The sequence below is a fragment of the Schistocerca americana genome, chromosome 3 (assembly GCF_021461395.2).
Source record: "Schistocerca americana isolate TAMUIC-IGC-003095 chromosome 3, iqSchAmer2.1, whole genome shotgun sequence".
In the NCBI taxonomy this organism is placed as follows: Eukaryota; Metazoa; Arthropoda; class Insecta; order Orthoptera; family Acrididae; genus Schistocerca; species Schistocerca americana.
In genome coordinates this window covers 410795780-410817989 of record NC_060121.1, presented here as the reverse complement: position 1 = coordinate 410817989, position 22210 = coordinate 410795780, and the positions used below count along the sequence as shown (strand labels likewise).

General features: G+C 41.3%; 1 protein-coding gene across 2 annotated transcripts in view; it reads right to left on the bottom strand.

Moving 5' to 3' along the window:
• Positions 1 to 22210, bottom strand: part of LOC124607449 (DNA mismatch repair protein Msh3-like) — a 365016-nt gene that overhangs the window by 105640 nt on the left and 237166 nt on the right. For both annotated transcript variants that reach the window (XR_006978833.1, XM_047139784.1), the window contains exon 15: positions 6357 to 6508. Coding sequence is in view for 1 of the 2 variants with exons in the window: in XM_047139784.1 (XP_046995740.1) it covers positions 6357 to 6508 (152 nt within the window). In the remaining variant the exon portion in view is untranslated. The remainder of the gene's footprint in view (positions 1 to 6356; positions 6509 to 22210) is intronic.

Sequence of the window (22210 nt, the reverse complement as noted above, 5' to 3'; positions counted from 1 at the left end):
CAAATATGCATGCATTGTGTTGTGCAGGTGCTGGATGTCAGTTTGTGGGATAGAGTCCCATGCCTTTTGCATATGGTCTGTCAATACAGGGATGTTAATGCTGTCTGTGGATGATGCTGGAGTTGTCATCCAATGACATTGTATATGTGCTTTATTGCAGCCAGATCTGGTGATGGAACTGGCCAAGGCAACATGTCAACATGTGTAGGTTCTTCAAATGGCCTACACATATAAATAAATATTTGTAATGATTCTTATTCATGCCATCCCCATACAACAAAGATATTGCAGGGAGGTATGATTATATCTGAGTAAGTTGGCAGAAAACTGAAAGCTATACTATCAATTTTTTTATGCACCTCAATTATATTTTGATCAATCTCTGTGGGTGTTGGTCTTTTCAGCTGGTATGACAAAGCTGTATATACTTGCACTCTCCCAATATTAATGTAACTAAAAGTTATAATATGTGGAAGTCATGTTTTCATTCTCCTACTGAGCTATGTCCTAATCTCCACATCCTGATGTGATGAGAACTTGCATTTTTAAATGGACATTTTTGGAGAAGAAGTCAACACGAAGAGAGAATAGCCGATGCACCCACATTGTCATTGTTGTACACTGTAAATATCAAGCCTACACCAAAACTCAAAGAAATTAATTTCCAGCCACTGTTCCAGAACTGCCACAATGTTTCTTAACATGCACGCATCCATACCTGTGTGCATTTATGGACTTACAATTTCCGGTGCGGCTAAACATGCATTAGTACAACTACATCAGCTCTGAACAATTCACATTATTCCCCTCCCGAACCATTACAGACACTCTGTAGAGCATTTTGGCAATGGTACATGGGCGAGCACTATTCTGTTGGGAAACTCCCCAGGAATACTGTTCATGAACAGCAGCACAACAAGTCAGATCACCAAACTGACGTACAAATGTGCAGTCAGGGTACATGGGATGATGACAAGAGTGCTCCTGCTGTCATATGACATTGCAACCCAGACCACAACTCCAGCTCCAGGTCCAGTGTGTCTAGCACATAGACAGGTCGGTTGCAAGCCCTCAATTGGCCTCCTCCCAACCGACGCACAACCATCACTGGCACCAAGGCAGAACCAGTTTTCATCAGGAAGCACAACAGATCTCTGCCCTGCCCTCCAACGAGCTCTTGCTTGATGCCACTGAAGTCACAAATGACAGTAGTTTGGGATCAGTGGACAGCACACTACAGGGTGTCTGGCTCAGTGCTGTCCTTGAAGTAACCAATTGTAACAGTTCGTCAGGTCAATGTGGTGCCAACTGCTGCTGCAGATGCAGTAGAACGTGCAAGAGCCATATGTCGAACACACTGGTCTTCTCTCTGAGTTTTGCCACGTGGCAATCCTAAGCCCGGTCTTCTTGCAACTGTACGTTCTAATGCACAGCGCTGCCAGCAGTGGCTTCTTGTATCCCTATGACAGAACCTCATTCAAACTTAGAGGGTCATCGATAATGGCGTCTTTGACAACTTAAATGGATTTTTGACTAACATCGACTCACCACATCAGTCTCAAAGATAACTGATGCTCACAACCACTACAACATGTAATTAAAGCAAACCCAGTTTGAATCCTGATAGTGGTATTATTAGTGCTACTCTTCTGTGACTAACAAGAAATTTTAATAGACATCATCTTTCAGCTGTAGAAACAAACCTACCAACTTTCATTTATGTCACACAACTCCTTCTTGGTGTTGCAGTTTTTTTTTTCCATCAGTGTACTGATATCCAGAAATGGAAATTGTGCAGCCCTACAGCACTGACTGCACACCAACCAGCACAGTGCCACAAAATGGCATCAAGAAAGTGATGACCAACCTGCCAATGGAAAGAGTGGGCAGTGCAACACCTCCAGGAACACAGAGTTCAGTGCCCCCAGTCAACACTGATTTAACCAGCTGCCCATCGCTGGTCAACCCAGTTCGGTCACAGACTCTGAGAGTATCAGTACTGAGTAATATCGAGATGAGACTTAGCCTGTGTTCTGGGAGTAGCAATAGTGAAAATTACTTGCATGTACGCCAGAGGAAGCAAGTTAAGTTTCGGTTCTCTTCTTTTTAGAAATATATAAAGTGTTAAATTAATCAGCATGTGATATGTAAAGATCATTTTGGATACCTGTCACCAGCCATTGCAACTACTCTCCTCGTTTGTTAGTGTCAGTGCTGACTCCCACTGTAGCCAACACAACAGAAATGACAAAAGTGAAGTGCATAGCATAGGTGTGCTTATTTGGTCTTGAGAGAAGCAAACTCTTCTATGAGCAGATCAAACAGATCAGCCTCTACCTGAAATTGTTCACTATTTAAAGTTTACATTGGCACAAACTAAATTTGTTAAAGATATCTGAATTCTAACAGGCTTCTCGTATTTTGCACCTTGTGCAGCTACACAGGGTACTTGCTGAAGACACTAACTGTGTCATCCACACACCAATCTTCTCTCTCCACTCTCCACCAGTCAAGAGTTCCTACACCATTTGCAAGTGTCATTCCTATTTGTTACTTCAAACCAGCTGTTGTGACACATTTCATCATTACATATATTACAACTGATTCATTTTTTAGTATTACAAATACCCCTGCTAATTTTTAAACTTCAACATGAACTTCTCACAGAATTTCTTTTGACTTTATTTCTCAATTAGAACTATTATTTTGTACCACACAATTTTCTCCAATTCCTACTCAACTTCAATGGACAATTGGATGCCTCTTGGCTGATGGTCATTTTCCTGTATTTCTTGGAGCTTACACTTTCTGGAAATCAGAAGCCTATCTAATGATGATATTTCTAGAACATTCTACATGTCCTGCCCAATACCCTACAGTTATGTTCTGACTTCATGTCTCCCCCTACCTCACACGATTGGCCCCCTTGAGGAATCCCCAACATGACTATGAATGCTGTTACCTGCTAAGAGGGAGAACAAAATAGATCCCCACACACCTTTTTATGTCATGGTGTCTGTTGTATTGCCTTTGACTAATGTACAGACTACTTTGTTTCATTTATCACCTAAATAATTACACATTTTTAACCTCAGAGATCATTGCTTTTCATTTAGGTGTATTGAAAAACTTATATACTAATTTTAAATTATGATTAATAATTATATTGTTATGTGGGATACATAACACAGCATGAGCCCTAAGTTTCATGTTAGTTCTACCCATAAAAACAATCAAGTTGCATCATTTAAAATAGTTAGTGATTTATTTCTCATTTTCCTATAACACAGTGGTTTCCAAAAATTGGGGAAGATCACAAAATATAATTTAAAAAGTGTCATATGTGTCGCATGTTATTAAACTTACCTTAAGTTTAGCACACATGACAATGTGCTATTAAACTTATGGATACAAACACACAAAGATTCATTTTGAAACTTGGATCATACTTGAAATGTACAAAATGAACATGTCAGTTTGGTATAGCTCAAGTATAATCAATATAGACAGAGAGTGCTCTGATGTTAACCCTTTCCACTCCAACAGTGAATGGTGCTTGACACAGCAAATTTTGTCTTCCATTCTCATGTCAAGCTCAATTCCACATTTCTTGCAGCTCTCAGATGCTCCATTCTTGAATCTGACTCTACTAGGTACCAATTCTGGATAGTTCTACCATCTAGGTAAACCTGGTTAACTTGGCATCAAACTGTAGCAGCAGTGTTGGGGGAAATGTTGTAATTATTACATTCAAATTAGTAGGTGCGAGGTGACTAGTTCATGTATGCTCCTTTCTGAGGAAGAGATTGTACAGCTTTTAGACTAATCTCTAAGTGAAAATGAAGGGACTATAATTTTGATGATGCACTGATTCATTTGTAAACTTACAAGTAAAATGATGAGGAAAACAGTGAAAATGTTCACGTTTTTTTATTCAGCACAAGATTCATGGCGAATACAGAGTGAAAATGACTCTGAACTCACAGCTTTTCCTTTTGATGTTTCAAAGTGTTGTTTTATCACCTAAACTAGTAATGTTCCATCACCATCAGTTGGTTTCTTTCAGTTAATTTTTACAGACAACTTATTCCAACAGACAGCACACAAATCAAAAAGTCTGCTACAGTAAAAATGTGGAAAATGATACCATTTCCACAACTTTCTGCATGGTGGGACTGGAGATATAGTACCATAGAAGAAATGAAATGCTCCCATGGTGTGCTATTGGATGCGGCAACACAAAAGTGCAAAAATGTCTAAGAGAATGCTTACAATCATCTACTTTTGTTTCAGATTGCTTTAGTTGCAAATGACTTATGGAAATTTTTTAGGACACTTCATGTTTCTAATCCAGAAAGTGCAACACATGTCAAAACTCGGGGTCAGTCACATCTGAGTAAACTGAAAATTGTGTTGGATTACTTGTCTGACAAGTTTTTCAAAATTTATAGACCATATAAGCATTTAGTTGCTGATGAATGTATAGTGTTGTTCAAGGGTCAGGTGTTTTTCAAAATGAATAATTTTCAAAAACCATAAAACTGGGGACAGAGAATTTATGTAATTTCAGATTCATCACGTGGTTATATCTGTAGTTTGACATCCTATTTTGGTTCTATAACTACAGAGTTATTGATTTATCCAGACTTGAATTTTTCTCAGGGAATAGTTCTTCAATTGCTGGCTAATATCAGAGATATTACAGGGCAATCAGGATATCATTTGTACACTGACCACTTGTACACGGCTGCAATCAAGAAAGAAGTTCTGAATCTAAAGAAGTATGAAATAAAATCCCTCTGCAATAACAAAATTATGGTTGTAGGATGGCAGGAGAAATGAACTGTTCTGATGCTTTCTACAAAAGCAAATAACTCTGCCACTTGTAGAAAGGAGAACCAGAAAGGAAAGGGAATAAATAATGAAACCACATGTGATTACTGGTTATGATTTGAAGATTGGTGGAATTGATTGATCTGAGCATTTTATTTCGTTACAGTTCAGTAATGAAGAGTCGCAAGTGGTGGTGAAAACTGTGCTTCTGGTTCTTGGAGGTAGGTCTTGTACATAGCTATTACTATATGGGAACCACTGTGAGAAACTTACAACTTGATGACATCAACTCACAAAGCTCTCTGTAAAAGTGTTATTAGAGACTTGGTGAAGAAAGAAGACGAGTACGAAAATGTGGGCTACATTCAACTTCTGATGATGAGGAACACTGAAATGGAAAGTTGCACATTATCAACAAGTTTCCTGGGAATAAGCATAAGGATTGTGCCATGTTTTCATAAAAAAAACAACAACAATGGAATGTGACAGGTGTGAATCTATGTATTAGTGTTGGTCAGTGGCCTCTTTGTTTCCACAAAGAGACTCTGCAAATCTCTGAGGTGTGCTTGCTACCCAGGCAGCAGTGATTTAAATAAGAGTGCACAGAGATTCTGCATTATGGAGTGCAAAGAGTTAATAAAGGTTCCACGAGTCCCATATGAAAAAAATGCAATTCTTCTTGTGATTTTCTTTTTTGTCAGGCATCAGTCTGTGGACCATTTCAAATAGAAGACCACTTACAGATAGTACCAGAGACATGTTGTGTGTGTGTGTGTGTGTGTGTGTGTGTGTGTGTGTATTGCTGTGTGTTAGTTGCATTATAATTATAAGCTGTTGAAGACATTTATCTATGAGATGAGCCCCATATTGTTAAGTGGTGCAATTTTGTAAGATGAAATCATCATTTGCTGCACCAGGCAAGGATGTATATAAGAACCACAGTTTCACATAAACAGCTAGAGAAGTATGTGTGAAGACCTAAATATGTTATACATGGCACTGCCTTATTTGATGGCATATTTTCCATGAATGTTTGATGGATGGTACTGAATTCTGGCTTTCCATAAAATTAAAAATTGTTTTCTGTCATTTTGTTAACTGAACCAGATCTTATGTATCAAAAGAATATTTCTCATGAGTAGCTGTAATTGAATTATCTAGGTGGCAAGTCTGATATTAAAAAACAGTTCCAAAGTCAACGAACAACAGAAGGACAAATCATCTGGTCTTGTCTCCAACTGGCCAACGGTCCCTCTTTGCATCTCATCTGGTAACTGATTTATCAGTTACATTTGACCTAGCTGATTAATCCAGGTTCTCTTCTCTTACACATACCATCAGTTCCTGTCCTACTCTCCAACTCTCAAATATACAGTTGTTTGCTATGCAAAGATAAATCAACTTGACTGCTTTGTTTTTCCCCAATTTAAAAAAACAGTGGATATTGTCAGCTTTAAAACTATTCATAATATGGAATTTATAAAGGCAACTAGTACAATAATAAACAGATAATTTATGCTTACCATACATAAACGGCATCAAGAATGCTGATAGTGGCATACTCAGCTGGTATAAATGAGCCGGTGTGTGCCATAATGACTAACAGTGCAACCTGGCGAACATAACAAGATTTGCCTCCCATGTTAGGTCCTGACAGCACCATAGGCTCAGAGCTCTGTAATCATAAACAACTAGTTGTTTTCCATCCCTTCAGATTAATGAAATTTAACACTTCACAGAAATGAAAATATAAGCTTGTGTTTATTAGTTTTAAAAGAACAGAAAAAGGACAAAAATGTCTAACTGGTTAAGTAATTTGACTACGAAACCTTTCGCAATGTACTCCTTGCATAAAAAGTTCTCAGTTTACTTGCTGCGTCAAATTTGGATAAAATCCTGAGCTTTCGATGACTACCTCCATCATGACAGAGGTAGTCATCGAAAGCTCAGGATTTTATCCAAATTTGACATGGCAAGTAAACCAAGAACTTTTTATGGTTAAGTAATTGTTCCTTTTGTGATTATAATAGTTATATTGCAAAAACAATTTAAGAACAGAAAAACTGCCTGTGAATGAGGCAGCATCAGATTGAGAGGGGCTGAAAATGCATTGGAATGTGGTATTTTTACAAATGTAAAAAAGAGGGGGAAGATTATAAAGAGAATGAGATTATTTAAAGTATGCTGTATGAAACTCACTTAAATTCTTGACAGCATGTAAACACAGCATGGGTGGGAAAGATGTTTTTTAAAAAACTATTATTACCTGGCTTTAATTTATTAAACCACACCACCACCAATTTGGTACCAGTATAAAAACATATGTACACAAATATCACAAAAGAATGAATCTGCACAAAGATTTGAGAATATTTAACAGAACTCACACAGGCACATGACTCAAGAGCTAAAAAATCTTAACATGACACCAACTGTATCATGAAGAGAGTAAAAATGGGAAACAACAGAGTTTGAAGACATACACAAAGAGATTAGAATGGTAATGTAATCTCTGATAGTATACCAAATTTTATTAAAAAATGTTCATACTCCACATGCCCTATTCTCACAAGATATCCTGTGAGCTATGGGTGAAGGGCACCAGGCACATTCCACATTCCTGAATTTCCAAAAATCAATTGACATGGTGGCCCACTGCAGACTATTAAGAATGGCACAAGCACACAGAATAGCTTTCAAGATATGTGAATGGCTGAAAGACTTCTTAAGTAAAAGAACCCAGTATGTTGTCCTTGATCATGAATGTTCATAAAAGACACAGATATCGTCAGAAGTGCCTCAGGGAATCGTGGTACAACGGCTATTATTTTAAAAATACATAACTGATCTGGTGGCCAGGATGAGCAGCAACTTGTGGCTGTTTGCTGGTGATGCTTTGGTGTATGAGAAGGTGTCATCATTGAGTTAACTGTAGGAGGATACAAGATGACTTAGACAAAATTTCTAGTTGGTGTGATGAATGGTATCTAAGAAAAATGTACATTAATGCAGATCAGTAGGGAACACAAACCCATAATGGTTGAATACAGCATTAGTAGTGTGCTGCTTGACACAGTCACACTGATCAAATATTTAGGTGTGACATTGCAAAGGGATATGTAATGGAATGACCATGTAAGAACTGTAGCAGGGAAGGTGAATGGTTGAATTTGGTTTATTTGAAGAATTTCAGGAAAGTGTGGTTCATCTGTACAGAAGATGACATATAGGAAGCTAGTGCGACCCATTCTTGAGATTTCTTGAGAGTTTGGGGCTTGCATCAGGTAGGATTAAAGAATATCAAAGCAATACAGAGGCGGACTGCTAGATTTATTACCAGTAGGTCTGAACAACACACAAGTATTATGGAGATGGTTCAGGAACTCAAATGGGAATTCCTGAAGGGAAGGCACTATTCTTTTTGGGGAACACTATTGAGAAAATTTAGAGAACTAGCATTTGAAACTGACTGCATAATGATTCTACTGACATCAATGTACATTTTGTGTAAGGATCACAAAGATACAATCAGAGAAATTGGGGTTCATAAGGAGGCATGTAGACAGTCATTGTTCCCTCCATATGTGTGTGGAACAGGTAAGGAAAGAACTTGTGGTGGTACAGGGCACCCTACACCATGCACCCTATGGTGGCTTATGGAATATTTATGTAGATGTAGAAGACTAGGCTTCAAATAATTAGATATCTTCATGAAATAGTTTAGAAATCAAACAGTGGTAGAGTGATGTCCATTACTGGGTCAAAGGTATTAGCCTCCTCCATAAACAGGTCCACTTTGTTACTATAACAAAAAGAACATCAAGGACTGATAGAGGTATGAGGGGAACTTAAAAAGTAGAGACTTTTGCAATTCCTCACCAAAGGGCTTGGTAACACTGCTAATACTCAGGACTGAAGTAATGTCATTTGTGACAATTCTATACAACTAGCCATTCTTATTCCTGTGTTAATCACTGTATTGTAGCAGACTGTGAAACACGGCAGCTCCATTGTTGATCTGCACCAAAGAGGAAATGAGGACACTGATTCACTTTTTGTTTCCATAAGGTCTTAAACCTGCAGAAATTATTCATTGAATGCAAGTGCAGTATGGTGACAGCTGTTTATCATGACGTAGGATCTACAAATGGATACAGTGCTTCAAACAGGGAAGAACTTAACTATGTGACAAGGAAAGATTCGATAGGACATCAATGTCAACAACTGAGGACAATTCTGAAGTCATTGAGGGTATGGTGATGGAAAACAGACAAATCACCATGGATGAAATCACATATCAGTCATTGTTCAGAGTATTCCATCTTACATGACAGACTACGTTTTTAGAAAGTGTGCAATGTGGGTACTGAAAAAAAATCAGCTGCACAACATAAGGTGCAAAGGATGGGCAACTCTCGTAAACAACTGGCCTATCATCGTCATGAAGGAAATAGATTTTTATAGCAAATCATTACTGTAGACAAAACATAGGTGTATACTCTCAAATCAGAAAGTAAGGCTGAGAGCATGATTTGGAATCTCCATCATCACCAGAAGTTAAGAAATTTAAACATCAACCATCAGCTGGTAAGATTATACAAACACTATTTTGGGACAGGGAAGGTGTGCCAGCCATTCATTTCACTCCTAGAGGTGAAACTGTGAACAGTGAGGAATACTGTGATGTGTTGTGAAATAAACTGAAACCTGCAATCAGATACGAACATCACAGAAAGAAAAGCTGTCATCCAGCAGCAAGGTAATGTTTGGCCACATTCTGCGAAATAGACAGACAATAAATGATTTGGGATTCAAATTGCTGGAACACTTACCATACAGTCTAGACCTGGCACCAAGTGAGTTCCGTATGTTTGGATCTTTGAAGGAAGCACTAAAGGGAAGAAGATTTGCAACCAATGCAGAAGTCATGAATGTGGTGCAAGATTGGTTACAGCCACAACCAAAAAGCCTTTTTTCCAATGGAATCAAAAAACTTGTGAAATGTTCGACAAAGTGCGCTTTAGCACAGGGAGTTTATGTAGAAAAGTAATGTATGTTTCAGTGTTCTATGATTAGAATAAATATTCCTTTTCTTGAAAGTCCCTTTATTTTTTTGACTTCCCCTCACAGAGTCACATAGCTCTCCTTTTGTTTTTCACCATCTCCTGTACCATTTTCTGTAACATTTCCCAAATTTGGAATTTCTTTTTATTGTTTCATTTTGGGTTCTCAGTGCTTTGTAACACACATTTTGAGTCTAATACCATAGATATATTCCAGAATCCAAAATTATGCTCAGATCTGAGAGCTTCTCATACTACTATCAGTTGCACAGTAAAAATAAAACAATGTGAGGGCAGTTGAACTTGTCTGCAAACACTTCTGCCTGGGGAAAAATGCACAGCACTCTGCTGAAGTGTTCTGATGTCAAGAGACTTAATAAACATTTGAATGAAAAGTAGTCAATAGAGATTAAGCACTGAATCTTGAGTTAACTGTGTTGAAACCATTTTCATTAAAGCTGAAATGGTGATCACTGAGATTTTCAAACTGAATGGTAGACCAGATGAGATTATGTGACTATCTGAATGAATCCAATGGTCTATGGCACTCACTGGGTCCAGCGTTGTTCCTACCAGAGGACAAGGATTCCACATTTTCAATGTGGAGCTTCTGAATTGTAGATTGTCTCTCATTTTCTGTGAGAGGCTGATTAATTGCCTATTAGTCTGCTGGATTTTGTGAAAAATATTTTTGTCCAGTAAGTGTTGATGTTGAACACTTAATTAAGTTCCAGCAGTTTCTACTAGTAAGACATTTATCAGAGTCAATTGCAATGCATGAAAGCACAGCCACAAACATCAGAATTATAATGAGTCAGCTTTCTGAAGTGCACATTTGGTGGCATTGTGATATATGACATGTCGTATGACTGAGTGAACAAGGTCCTAATACATAATCCAAAGAATGTAAAGGTCCACACTCGATGAAGTTCCAACAACAGAACTCATAGTGTTACAGCTGTTTCAATTTTTTATTGATAATGTGAGATGTACGATTAGACTACATAATGCATGACAAATATCATTCCAAAAATTTGACATTGGTCACAATAAGAAAAGAAAGGCCTCCCAATAAAATGCTTGGATTGGATAGTTTATCCAGATATGGCTGAAGTGAAGTATGTGACCTGCAATCCTTATTTCTCAAAAATAAACTTTATTGCAAGTTGTTGATTGCTGTTTATTACTTCAAGATATAAAAAAAGGTAATGTGGCACAATAGCCTGGTGTAAAGTTTTCTACTGGATGCCACTTCGGTGACTTGCATGTCCTTAAAAAACAAACGGCACCTGGTTTTCCTAGGGAGGTCGCCCATCCAAGTCCTAACTGGGCCCAATGTCACTAACTTTAGTGCTTGGGTGGCAACCAGTGTTACTAACATGGCAAGGCTGTTGTCTGCTTCAAGATTATTGGTTTCAGGCACTGTTGCCTGTCTTCAGATCATATCTATAGCTACACAGTATAATGGAAATAGTCAACGGCTCATATTTTGTTACATACTGGATTGCATGGTAATGTCATAAATTTTCTATATCATATAGGTAAGTTCAAATTTTACCCTCGCATTTTGTATAGGGTGGCAAAAGCTATTCTAGGTGCGGTGGGCAAAATCTCAGACTGAATGGATCTCATTTTAGGGCATGATTTTAGGAAGTCATGGCCTTATCAAAGTAGCTGATTAATATATTCTAGACCAGTGTATTACTGGGTGACCAGTAGTATGCTCCGAAGTTGTTTTTTGGAGGAATTAGCAGCACCAGGATTGGATGTGATGGCCCCAGAAATCTGCTTTTGACCTAGGCTGGTTGGGTAATTACATCCAATGGAACTTCAGTGAGAACAGTGGTGTATTGCTGTAAAGAGTCTGCATCCAAACAAATATGTTTGCCTCAAATGCTAAGGCTGTATGGGAGGGAATTGTATGACATGGAAAGGATGGCAACTGTCAAAATTTAAGTACTGCTGTTTGTTAGTACGTCTAATGTGGGCAGCAGTGTGTAGCTGGACTTTGATAAGGACAAGACCAACATCAAGGAAAGTGGCATGAGACTGCGGAGATTAGGAGGATGGCCAAAAGCTATTCTAGGTGTGGCGGGCCAAATCTCAGACAGAATGGATCTCATTTCAGGGCATGATTTTAGCAAGTCATAGCCTTGTTTAAGTGAATCTTAATTGGGAGAAGGTATTCAGAGATTCCAGGAATTTTAACACATAAGCTTCTGTGGTGTCACCGCCAGACACCACACTTGCTAGGTGATAGCTTTAAATCGGCCGCGGTCCATTAGTACATGTCGGACCCGCGTGTCGCCACTGTCAGTGATAGCAGACCGAGCGCCACCACACGGCAGGTCTCGAGAGACTTACTAGACTCGCCCCAGTTGTACGGACGACTTAGCTAGCGATGCAACACTGATGAAGCCTCGTTTATTTGCAGAGAAGATAGTTAGAATAGCCTTCAGCTAAGTCAATGGCTACGACCTAGCAAGGCGCCATAGCAATTGATAGTTATCGTATGAAGCATGTCTCATCAAGAACGATGTATACAAATGATGGATTAAAGTTAAGTATTCCAGCAGCTACATACTTTTCTTTATAGCATTCATTCCGTATCCTGTTGCAGACCTCACGCCATCCTGCGTGAGCTTATAGCGTGCATTTCGGCCTTCTCTAGCAATATAACAAGTGGCGACGAGGCTAAAGAAAACAGTCTTCTTTCTATTTGATTGATTTACTTGTGTCATGGCTTCGCCACAATCTCCAGATGTACTGTCCGAATTTTACCGCTTGCAGAATCAGCAGACGCAGGCGTTATTGGATGCCCTTGGACAGCTCGTCCAGGGTCAACGTGCAATGCAAAACGATGCGGCCGCCGCCGCTCCACCGCTACCGCACCCACAACATGCAGTTGCACCACCGTTTCGACACTTCAATGAGGAAATGGAAACATGGACGGAGTGGTCACGCCAATTTGGATTTCATCTCGCCGCCTACAGAATTCAAGGTAACGAGCGGCAGCCTCACTTATTATCATGTGTAGGGGTGCAAACATACCGTGTGATAGTGAAATTATTTCCCCGAAGCGACGTAGCAACTCTGTCCTACGAAGAAATTTTGTATGCTTTAGATGCCTATTTCAAGGAATCAGGCAATGTAGTTGCAAAACGGTATACGTTCTTTCGTACAAAACGTACGGCCGGTCAAACTAATCAGGAGTGGGTTGTAACTTTGCAAGGCCTTACAAGGGATTGTGCTTTTGAGTGTGAATGTGGACTCCCTTATTCAGATACTATGGTGCGTGATGCAATTGCACAGAACGTTTCTGATGTTCGTATATGGGAACAAATTTTGAAACTAGTCAATCCCTCCCTTCAACAAGTGATAGACATATTGGATAGGCAAGACACACTGGACTTTGCTCAGGAATCATTTGAAACTTCGCCAGCTGTGTGTCACATTAACCGGCCCGCCGGGCGAGCTGCACGGAACTGTAAACAGCCCTCGCGCACGTCCGCGCAGCCACATGTCCCCCGCCAGCATGCAAATGCAGTACTAAAGTCATGCCCGCAGTGTGCTACTAGACATTCGCGTGAGAATTGCCCGTCACGCCAAGCTATTCGCTTTTTCTGTACTAAAAAAGGTCATGTTCAGAGTGTTTGCCAGAAAAAGCTCAGATGGGACACAAAACACCATTCCCGGCCCTTTGTTTCACGCCGGAATCGCACCAAGAATGCTCAGGCTCATGAACCTTCACCCATGGAAATTCATGTAATTAATTCCACTCCGCCCAGTGTCACTTCCTCTAACAGTGACTGTGTTCGTCCCACAAAAAGTGTGCGTCGACATCGATGGAAATCACGTCAAGTCGCGAGTGAGTCTGTACCAGTGTCTGTTCACGTTGCACGAGACAGTCGCTCTTGTCGTCAGCAGGACAATAAACTTTTTGTAGACTTGGACATTAATGGCAACATAATACCATTCCAGTTCGATACCGGAGCTGCAGTTTCACTCATTAATCATGACACGTACAAACAACTGGGCAAACCTCCGTTGCATGCCGCAAATGTTCAGCTAACTAGTTATTCAGGACAGCGTCTCCCTGTGTTAGGACAGTGCAGTCTTCTTGCAACATACCAGGGACAAACAAAACTTGTCTCATTTTACGTACTTAGTTCTTCTTCTGCAGTGAACTTGTTTGGTTTGGATTTATTTCAATTGTTTAACTTGTCTATAGTAAATCAGGTCCTATCAGTGAACCAGACTGTGCCTTCAGCCAGTGTTTCTCGTCTATGTGAAGAATTTGCAGACATTTTTGCACCGGGCCTTGGTTGCGCTAAGAACTATGAAGCACATTTGGAACTGAAAGTAAACGCGCAACCGAAATTTTTCAGAGCGCACAATGTTCCCCACGCATTGCGTGATGAGGTCGCAAGAACATTCAACTATTTAGAATCACAAGGTGTAATTGAACGTGTGCAGGCTTCTCTCTGGGCTTCACCCTTAGTAATTTTGCCAAAACCTTCCGGAAAATTGAGACTTTGTGTGGACTTCAAGGCAACAGTGAATCCCCAACTAGTGATTGCAACTTTTCCTTTTACCCCAACCGGAAGATCTTTTTGACAAATTGTGTCCGAGTAAATATTTTTCTAAGTTGGACCTAGCAGATGCGTACTTGCAAATACCGGTGGACGAAGAATCCCAGCGCATTTTGGTGGTTAACACGCATCTTGGTTTGTATCGATTCAAAAGACTGCCATTCGGGTGTGCATCCGCCCCTGCATTGTTTCAGCAATATTTACAAACTGTTTGTGCATCGGTCCCTACTGCAGAAAACTATCTGGACGATATTGTGATCTCCGGAAAGACAGAAGAAGGACATTTAGCCAACCTCCGCACATTATTTCAGGTCTTGCGACAAAATGGTCTTCGCTTGCAGAAGGACAAATGTGTGTTTTTTGCTCGTGACTTACCATATTTGGGACATGTAATCAATGCCCAAGGCAAACATCCCAGTCCAGAGCACCTCCGTGCCATACAAGACTTGCCTTCGCCGCAGAATTTGAAGCAGCTACAGAGTGTGTTGGGAAAAATTAACTATTACAATAACTTTGTGCCGCGCGCTTCTTCCATTTCAGCTCCGCTTCATCGCTTACGCCGTAAAGGTGTTCCGTTCGTCTGGACGACGGAATGCGAACGCACCTTTCGCCAGTTGAAATCAGCGTTGCTTTCAAATACTTGCCTTATGCCATTCGATCCCCAGAAACCCCTTTTGTTGATGGTTGCTGCATCGGATTTCGGGATCGGAGCTGTGCTTGTGCACAAAGATGGTTCGCATGATCGCCCTATTGCCTTTGCGTCCAAATTGCTCTCGTCAGCGCAAAGAAATTATTCACAAATCGAGAAAGAAGCTTTGGCTCTCGTGTTTGGTGTTACAAAGTTTCACGATTTCTTGTATGGTCGTCACTTTACCATCATCATAGACCACAAACCTTTGACGTCACTTTTTCATCCAAACAAGCCTGTACCTCCACGTACAGTGCAGAAATTCATTCGCTGGTCTATTTTCCTCTCGCAGTACCGCTACGATATCTTGTATCGGTCCACTGCTAAACACGGCAACGCTGATGCGTTGTCCCATTTGCCTGTTGCTGAGGATAAAGCATTCAATTCTTCCGAACTTGCTTGCATGTTCATTGATGCGGAAACCGATGACGTGGTCGAATCGTTTCCAATTGATTTTCGTCGTGTAGCTACAGCCACAGCTGCTGACCCTGTCTTTGCTATGGTTTTGCGTTTTGTTGCTACGCAATGGCCCTTGTCACAGTCGCGGATCGCAGATCCGTTGGTTCACAGATTTTTTGCTCACAAGGAGAGACTTTTTGTTCGACGTGGTGTTTTGTTGTTGCGTTCTGATAATGATCAGTCCTGGGTCGTGGTCCCACGTTCGTTACAGTCCTCTGTATTACGGCTTCTCCACCAAGGACATTGGGGTATAGTGTGAACGAAACAACTTGCTCGTCAGCACTGTACTTGGTTCGGAATCGATGCTGCGATTACGAATATGTGCTCTTCTTGCAAGGCGTGTGCCGAACAACAATCCGCACCACTGCGGAAATTCTTTGCATGGCCAAAAGCCACTTCCCTTTGGCAACGCTTGCACATCGATTTTGCTGGTCCATTCTGGAATGCTCGATGGTTGGTTGTTGTCGATTCCTTCAGTAATTTTCCTTTTGTTGTCCGGATGTCTTCCACGACGTCATCTGCCACCATCCAAGCGTTATCTGCTATCTTTTGCACTGAAGGTCTTCCACAGACTATTGTTCCCGACAATGGCCCACAATTCATGTCCGCAGAATTTCAGTCATTCTGCAAGGCCAATGGTATTCAACATCTGACGTCCGCGCCGTTTTCGCCTCAGTCAAACGGTGCTGCTGAACGATTGGTCCGGCCTTTCAAGTCACAGATGTTGAAGTTGAAAGAGTCGCATTCTCGGGAGGACGCGTTGTTGCTCTTTTTGTCTTCGTATCGCTCTCAGCCCCGAGATGGTCGCTCGCCGGCTGAGTTGCTCCATGGTCGTCCTCATCGAACCTTGATGTCTTTGCTGCATCCGCCGCATCAGGTTCCTGTGCAGCGGCAGACTCCTGCTTTTGCTCCAGGCGACGTTGTATTCTATCGCAACTATCGTGGTTCACGGCGTTGGCTCGCAGGGCGCATTCTTCGCTGCCTCGGCCGCGCAATGTATTTGGTTTTGGGGGCCTCTGGTGAGGTGCGTCGGCATCTCAATCAGCTGCGCCTCTGTCGTCGCCTGGGTTCTGCCGCTCCCCGTCTGCTTTCAGTGATGGTGCTGTCCAGTCAGCGCCCTGGGGACCCATCTACTGGCTCGCCTCATCCCCAGGTGTTACCGACGCTGCCTTCCATTTTGCCCCATGGCGACGCACCGTCGCCGCCGTCACCGCCTGTTCTCCTGCTGACGCCGCCTGCAGTGGACGCGTCGCTGCAGCCACCAAGCGCCTCCCTGGGTCACGCGCCGCCAATCGCTTCCCGTGACCAGCAGTCCTCCGCCATGGAACTCTTGCCCGCTCCGGACCACATGGCATCTTCGCGCGTCGGGTACCCCGACGTGATGGAGGTCGACCCTTCGGCCCCTCCTGTCTCTTTAAGGGCGCATACACCGCATCTTGGCGTGCACCCTGGACTAGGTTTTCAGGCTTTTCCTAGCTCCCCTCGGACCGAATGGCCAGGTGCGGGTGGCACAGCCTCGCCTGTTGTTAGGCTCCCCACCTCATCGCATACGCCAACATGGGGTCCTCCCCACGGCGGGCGGAAGCCTTATAACACGACCGTTCGCCGATTTGTGGGGGAGGAATGTGGTGTCACCGCCAGACACCACACTTGCTAGGTGGTAGCTTTAAATCGGCCGCGGTCCATTAGTACATGTCGGACCCGCGTGTCGCCACTGTCAGTGATAGCAGACCGAGCGCCACCACACGGCAGGTCTCGAGAGACTTACTAGACTCGCCCCAGTTGTACGGACGACTTAGCTAGCGATGCAACACTGACGAAGCCTCGTTTATTTGCAGAGAAGATAGTTAGAATAGCCTTCAGCTAAGTCAATGGCTACGACCTAGCAAGGCGCCATAGCAATTGATAGTTATCGTATGAAGCATGTCTCATCAAGAACGATGTATACAAATGATGGATTAAAGTTAAGTATTCCAGCAGCTACATACTTTTCTTTATAGCATTCATTCCGTATCCTGTTGCAGATCTCACGCCATCCTGCGTGAGCTTATAGCGTGCATTTCGGCCTTCTCTAGCAATATAACAGCTTCACCTTGAGTCCTTATGGTAGAGATTTCATCAATGTATCTGAACTAAAGCAGGGGCTGAAAACTTATAGATCCCTTGAAAGCCCAATCCACACAACCCATGAAAAGGCTGGCATAGGAAGGATCCATCCTGGTTCCCATAGCCGTATCCTGATCTGTTTGTGTTTCTGCCTCCCAAAGGTGAAGTAGTTGTTGGTAAATATAAAGTTGATTAAGGTGAATAAGAAAGATGACATAGATTTGGAATCAAATGACTGCTGACTGAGGAAATACTCAGCTGCAGACGGATCATGTACATGCAGGATGTTGGTATAGAGAAGTGGCATCACTGGTGACAAGCAAGGTGTGTAGTGGGAGTGGGACAGGCATAGATTTTAGATGATGTACAAAATGGTTGATATCTTTGATACAGGAGGGAAGTCTTTGTACCATGGGTTGCAGGTGCTGATCAATATAAGATATATGTTTGGTGGGTGCTTGGAAGCCAGCAACTATAGAATGGCCAGGATGATTGAGTTTGTGGATCTTAGGAAGAAGGTAACAGACGGAGGTGCATGGACAGGGTGGGGTGAGAAGTTCTATGGGTTGAGGGACTGCAGGTCAGTTTGAATCAGAGGAATGGGATCTTGATGGCAGATGCTGTATGTGGAGGTGTCAGACAGCAGGCATACACCTTCACTAACATACTCCTTTTGGTTAAGTACCACAGTGAGAGACCCTTTGTCTGCTGAGAGGATAATGATGGAGTCATCAGATTTTAGGGAATGTAGAGCTTGGAGTTCTGCAGAGGTCATGTTAGGGGCATGTTATATGGCCATGAGGAAGGGTTGTGAAGCAATGCTGGATGTGAGGACTTCTTGGAAGGCTTGTGAGTCATGATTTTGAGGTAGAGCTGGTGGGTCAAGTCCGAAACACGATCAGAACTGTTAAAGGCAGAGTTCAATATCAAGTTTGCTGTTGGAAAGATTTTGGGACTGGGTAGCAAAGTGAAATTACCAGTAGACATTACAAGTGAAGGAAAGTAGGTCTTTCACCAAAGAAGACTGATCAAAGTGCTGAAAGTGAGACCCTTAGATAATACAGATAATTCAGAAGGGAAGAGTGCTTTAGATGAGAGGTTGAGGACACTATACTGTTGTGATTGGTTTTTGTGATTATGAGTTATTCTTGGTCTGAGAGGCCGTGGTGAAGGCTGTGGGATGTTAACAAGGTTGGCCAAGCCCACCATATGTATATCTGCCTTAGTTGATCAGCACCTGCAACCCATAGTACAAGACTTACCTCCTATATGAAAGATACCAACCATTTCCTAGATCATCTGAAATCTGTGCCTGTCCCACTCCAACCACACACCTTTTTTGTCACCATTGATGCCATCTCTCTCTACAAAGACATCCCCTCTGTACATGGACTGTCTGCTGCTGAGCATTTCCTCAGACAGCACCCACCTCATTCCGAACCTATGACGTTCTTAATCACCTTAATCAACTTTATACTTACCAACAACTATTTCACCTTTGAGATGTATAAATACAAACAGCCAGGGGTACGGCCATGGGAACCAGTGTGGCTCCTTTCCATCCCAACCTTTTCATGGGTCGCTTGAACGGGGCTTTCCTGATATCCATAAGACTTCTGCCTCTGGTTTCATTTAGATACATTGATGATATCTTCACCATATGGACTCATGGTGAGGCTGACCTGTTAAATTTCCTGGACTCTCTGAATACCTTCTCCCAATTAAATTACATATGGTCCTATTCTGAACACTGTGCCTCTTTCCTCATGAAAGGCCACCTACACACTGCTGTCCACATTAAACCTGCTAACAAATGACAGTACTTACATTTTGACCACCGTTCTCACCTCAGCCTTCACTGGATGTAATTATCGAACCAGCCTAGGTCAAAAGCAGATTTTCGGGGCCATCACATCCAATCCTGGTTCTGCTGCTCTCTCCAAAAAACAACTTTGGAACACACCACTTGTCACTCGGAATTATCTTGGTCTGGAATGTATTAATCAGATACTTCAAGAAGGAAATGACTTCCTAAAATCATGTCCTGAAATTAGATCCATTCTGTCTGAGATTTTTCTGACTGTACCCAGAATAGTGTTTAGTTTAAAAATAATAAACAGTGTGGAAAATTCTAAGTCCTTGGGTGTGCGTATGAATGAAAACTGAAAACAGAAAAACCATACAGCAAAGCTAACAAAACATTTAATTTTAGCTGCTTTTGTCATGAGAATAACTGCCACCTGTGAAATTAAAGAACTCAGTCAGTTCACATATTTTGCAGATTACCATTCACTGATGCCTTATGGGATAATATTCTGGGGTAACTCCTCATCTGAGCAAAAAAGCATTCATTGCACAAAAGAAAGTAATTAGAGTTATGTGTAGGGTTCACTCATATATACTTCACAGATATCTCTTTAAACAGCTGGGAATATTGATAGTAGCCCAACAGCATGTTTATTCACTTATGATATTTGGTATCAACTGTCTATCCATATCCAAGAGTAAGAGAGATATTCAAAAGAACATCACTAGAAGGAAACATTATCCTTTAATAAATCTAGCTTTGGCATCAAAATGGGTGAAATATGCAGCTATAAAGCCCTTTGACATCTACCCATGAAAGAAAAGTCTGACCGGTAGCAGGAGTACTTTCAAATGCAAATTAAAGATGTTTCTTCTGAACAACTCCTCCTATACCATATTTTCCACTGACATGTTTCACATCATAACATTTATTTTGAATATGAGGTACGTCCACGTTCCATTTGGCTATATAAAACAAATGTGTACAGATACAGAAAAAATATTTATTGTACAAAAATCTACAACAGTTAAACTACTTTTCTACATAGCTTCTGAAATTTTGTAAGCACTTGTCATAGAGTGGCACAAGTTTTTGTATGCCTTCTTCATAGAAGGTTGTCGCCTATGTATTCACCCATGTGGTAACGTGTTCTTTCAGCTCGTCATCATTGTTGAAGCGTTAACCACCAAGGACAGATTTTAGGTGTAAGAAGAGATGAAAGTCACTAGGAGCGAAGTCTGGGCTGTACAGAGGATGATCAAATGTGTCACATTGAAATTCCCGTAAGAGTTGTTTGGTCACATTCACCATGTGAGGTCGGGCATTATCATGGAAAAAAACAACACGTTTTGACAGTAATCATCAGCACTTGTTCTGTATTGTGTGGTGCAATTTCTTAATGGTCTCGCAGTAACCATGTGCATTGATTGTTTGCCTCGTGGTAAAAAATCAATCAGCAAAATGCCTTTTCTGTCTCAAAAAATAACGCACATGACATTTCGAGGTGTCAAGATTTGTTTAGGCTTAACCTTGATTGGGGATGAAGTGTGCCTCCATTCAAATGATTGCCATTTTGTTTCAGGGGTGTCATACGATACCCAAATTTCATCCCCTGTGACTATCTGAGAAAGAAAACCAGCACCTTCTTCATTGTAACGTGTCAAAAACTGAAGTGCACTACTCATCTGTTGTTTTTTGTGTTGTTCAGTAAGAATTTTGGGTATCCAACATGAGCAAAGTTTTCAAAATTTCAGTTTTTCAGTAACAATTTCATGAATTAGTGATTGTGAGATTTGCGGAACTTTCATAGCAAGGACACTAAGTGTAAACTTATGGTTGTGCTTAATCTTCTCTTCAACTGTGTGAACCAGTTCATCAGTAACCACAGACAGGCATCCAATTCATTCTTCTTCATGCACTTGATCACGTTCCTCATTGAACAGTCTGACCCATCTTCTAACCATTGAATCACTCATAGCATTTTGTCCGTAAACCTTGCAGATTTGCTGATGAATTTCCTTTGATTTAACTTTCTTTGCATTTAGAAAACAAATCTAGAAAACAAATCACCGATCTGATTTCACATTTTCAATTGCGGCTGACATTATAAAGAAGCGCTATAAAGCACACGTTGGCAGCAATGATCTGAAAATGGTGTTCATGTCTTCTCCTTGAGTCAGAGTAGCTGCCGCACAAGCTCATAACTGCAATTGTAGTGCTGCCACTGATAGAAATAGAAACAGAACATACTTTGTGGATGACCCGCATACTATGTACCCTCAATAGCTGATTGTTTGTGGGATGCAAACAAAGTTTTTTTTAATTTTTTTATTTATTTTAGATTATGCAACTCTCTATCCAGTCTCAATAATGATAGCTGCAGCGAACAGAAAACTGTCAGTATAACTTCCAAAGAAATGTCCTCTACAAGTGATTAACTGCCACATCATTCACAACAAAGTGCCAGAGTCTGAAGTGCTCCTAAAAAGCAGTGGAGCCCACACAATACAGAAAGCTGATGAAAGACAAAAATTGATAGCAGTGAGATTTTTGAGGAAAATTTAAGTATATTTTACAAGAATAATTAACAATAAATGGAATGGAGTATTTGTTACGGCAGACAAGAAACTGTATCCACCGAAATAGGAACTGAAACTGCAAG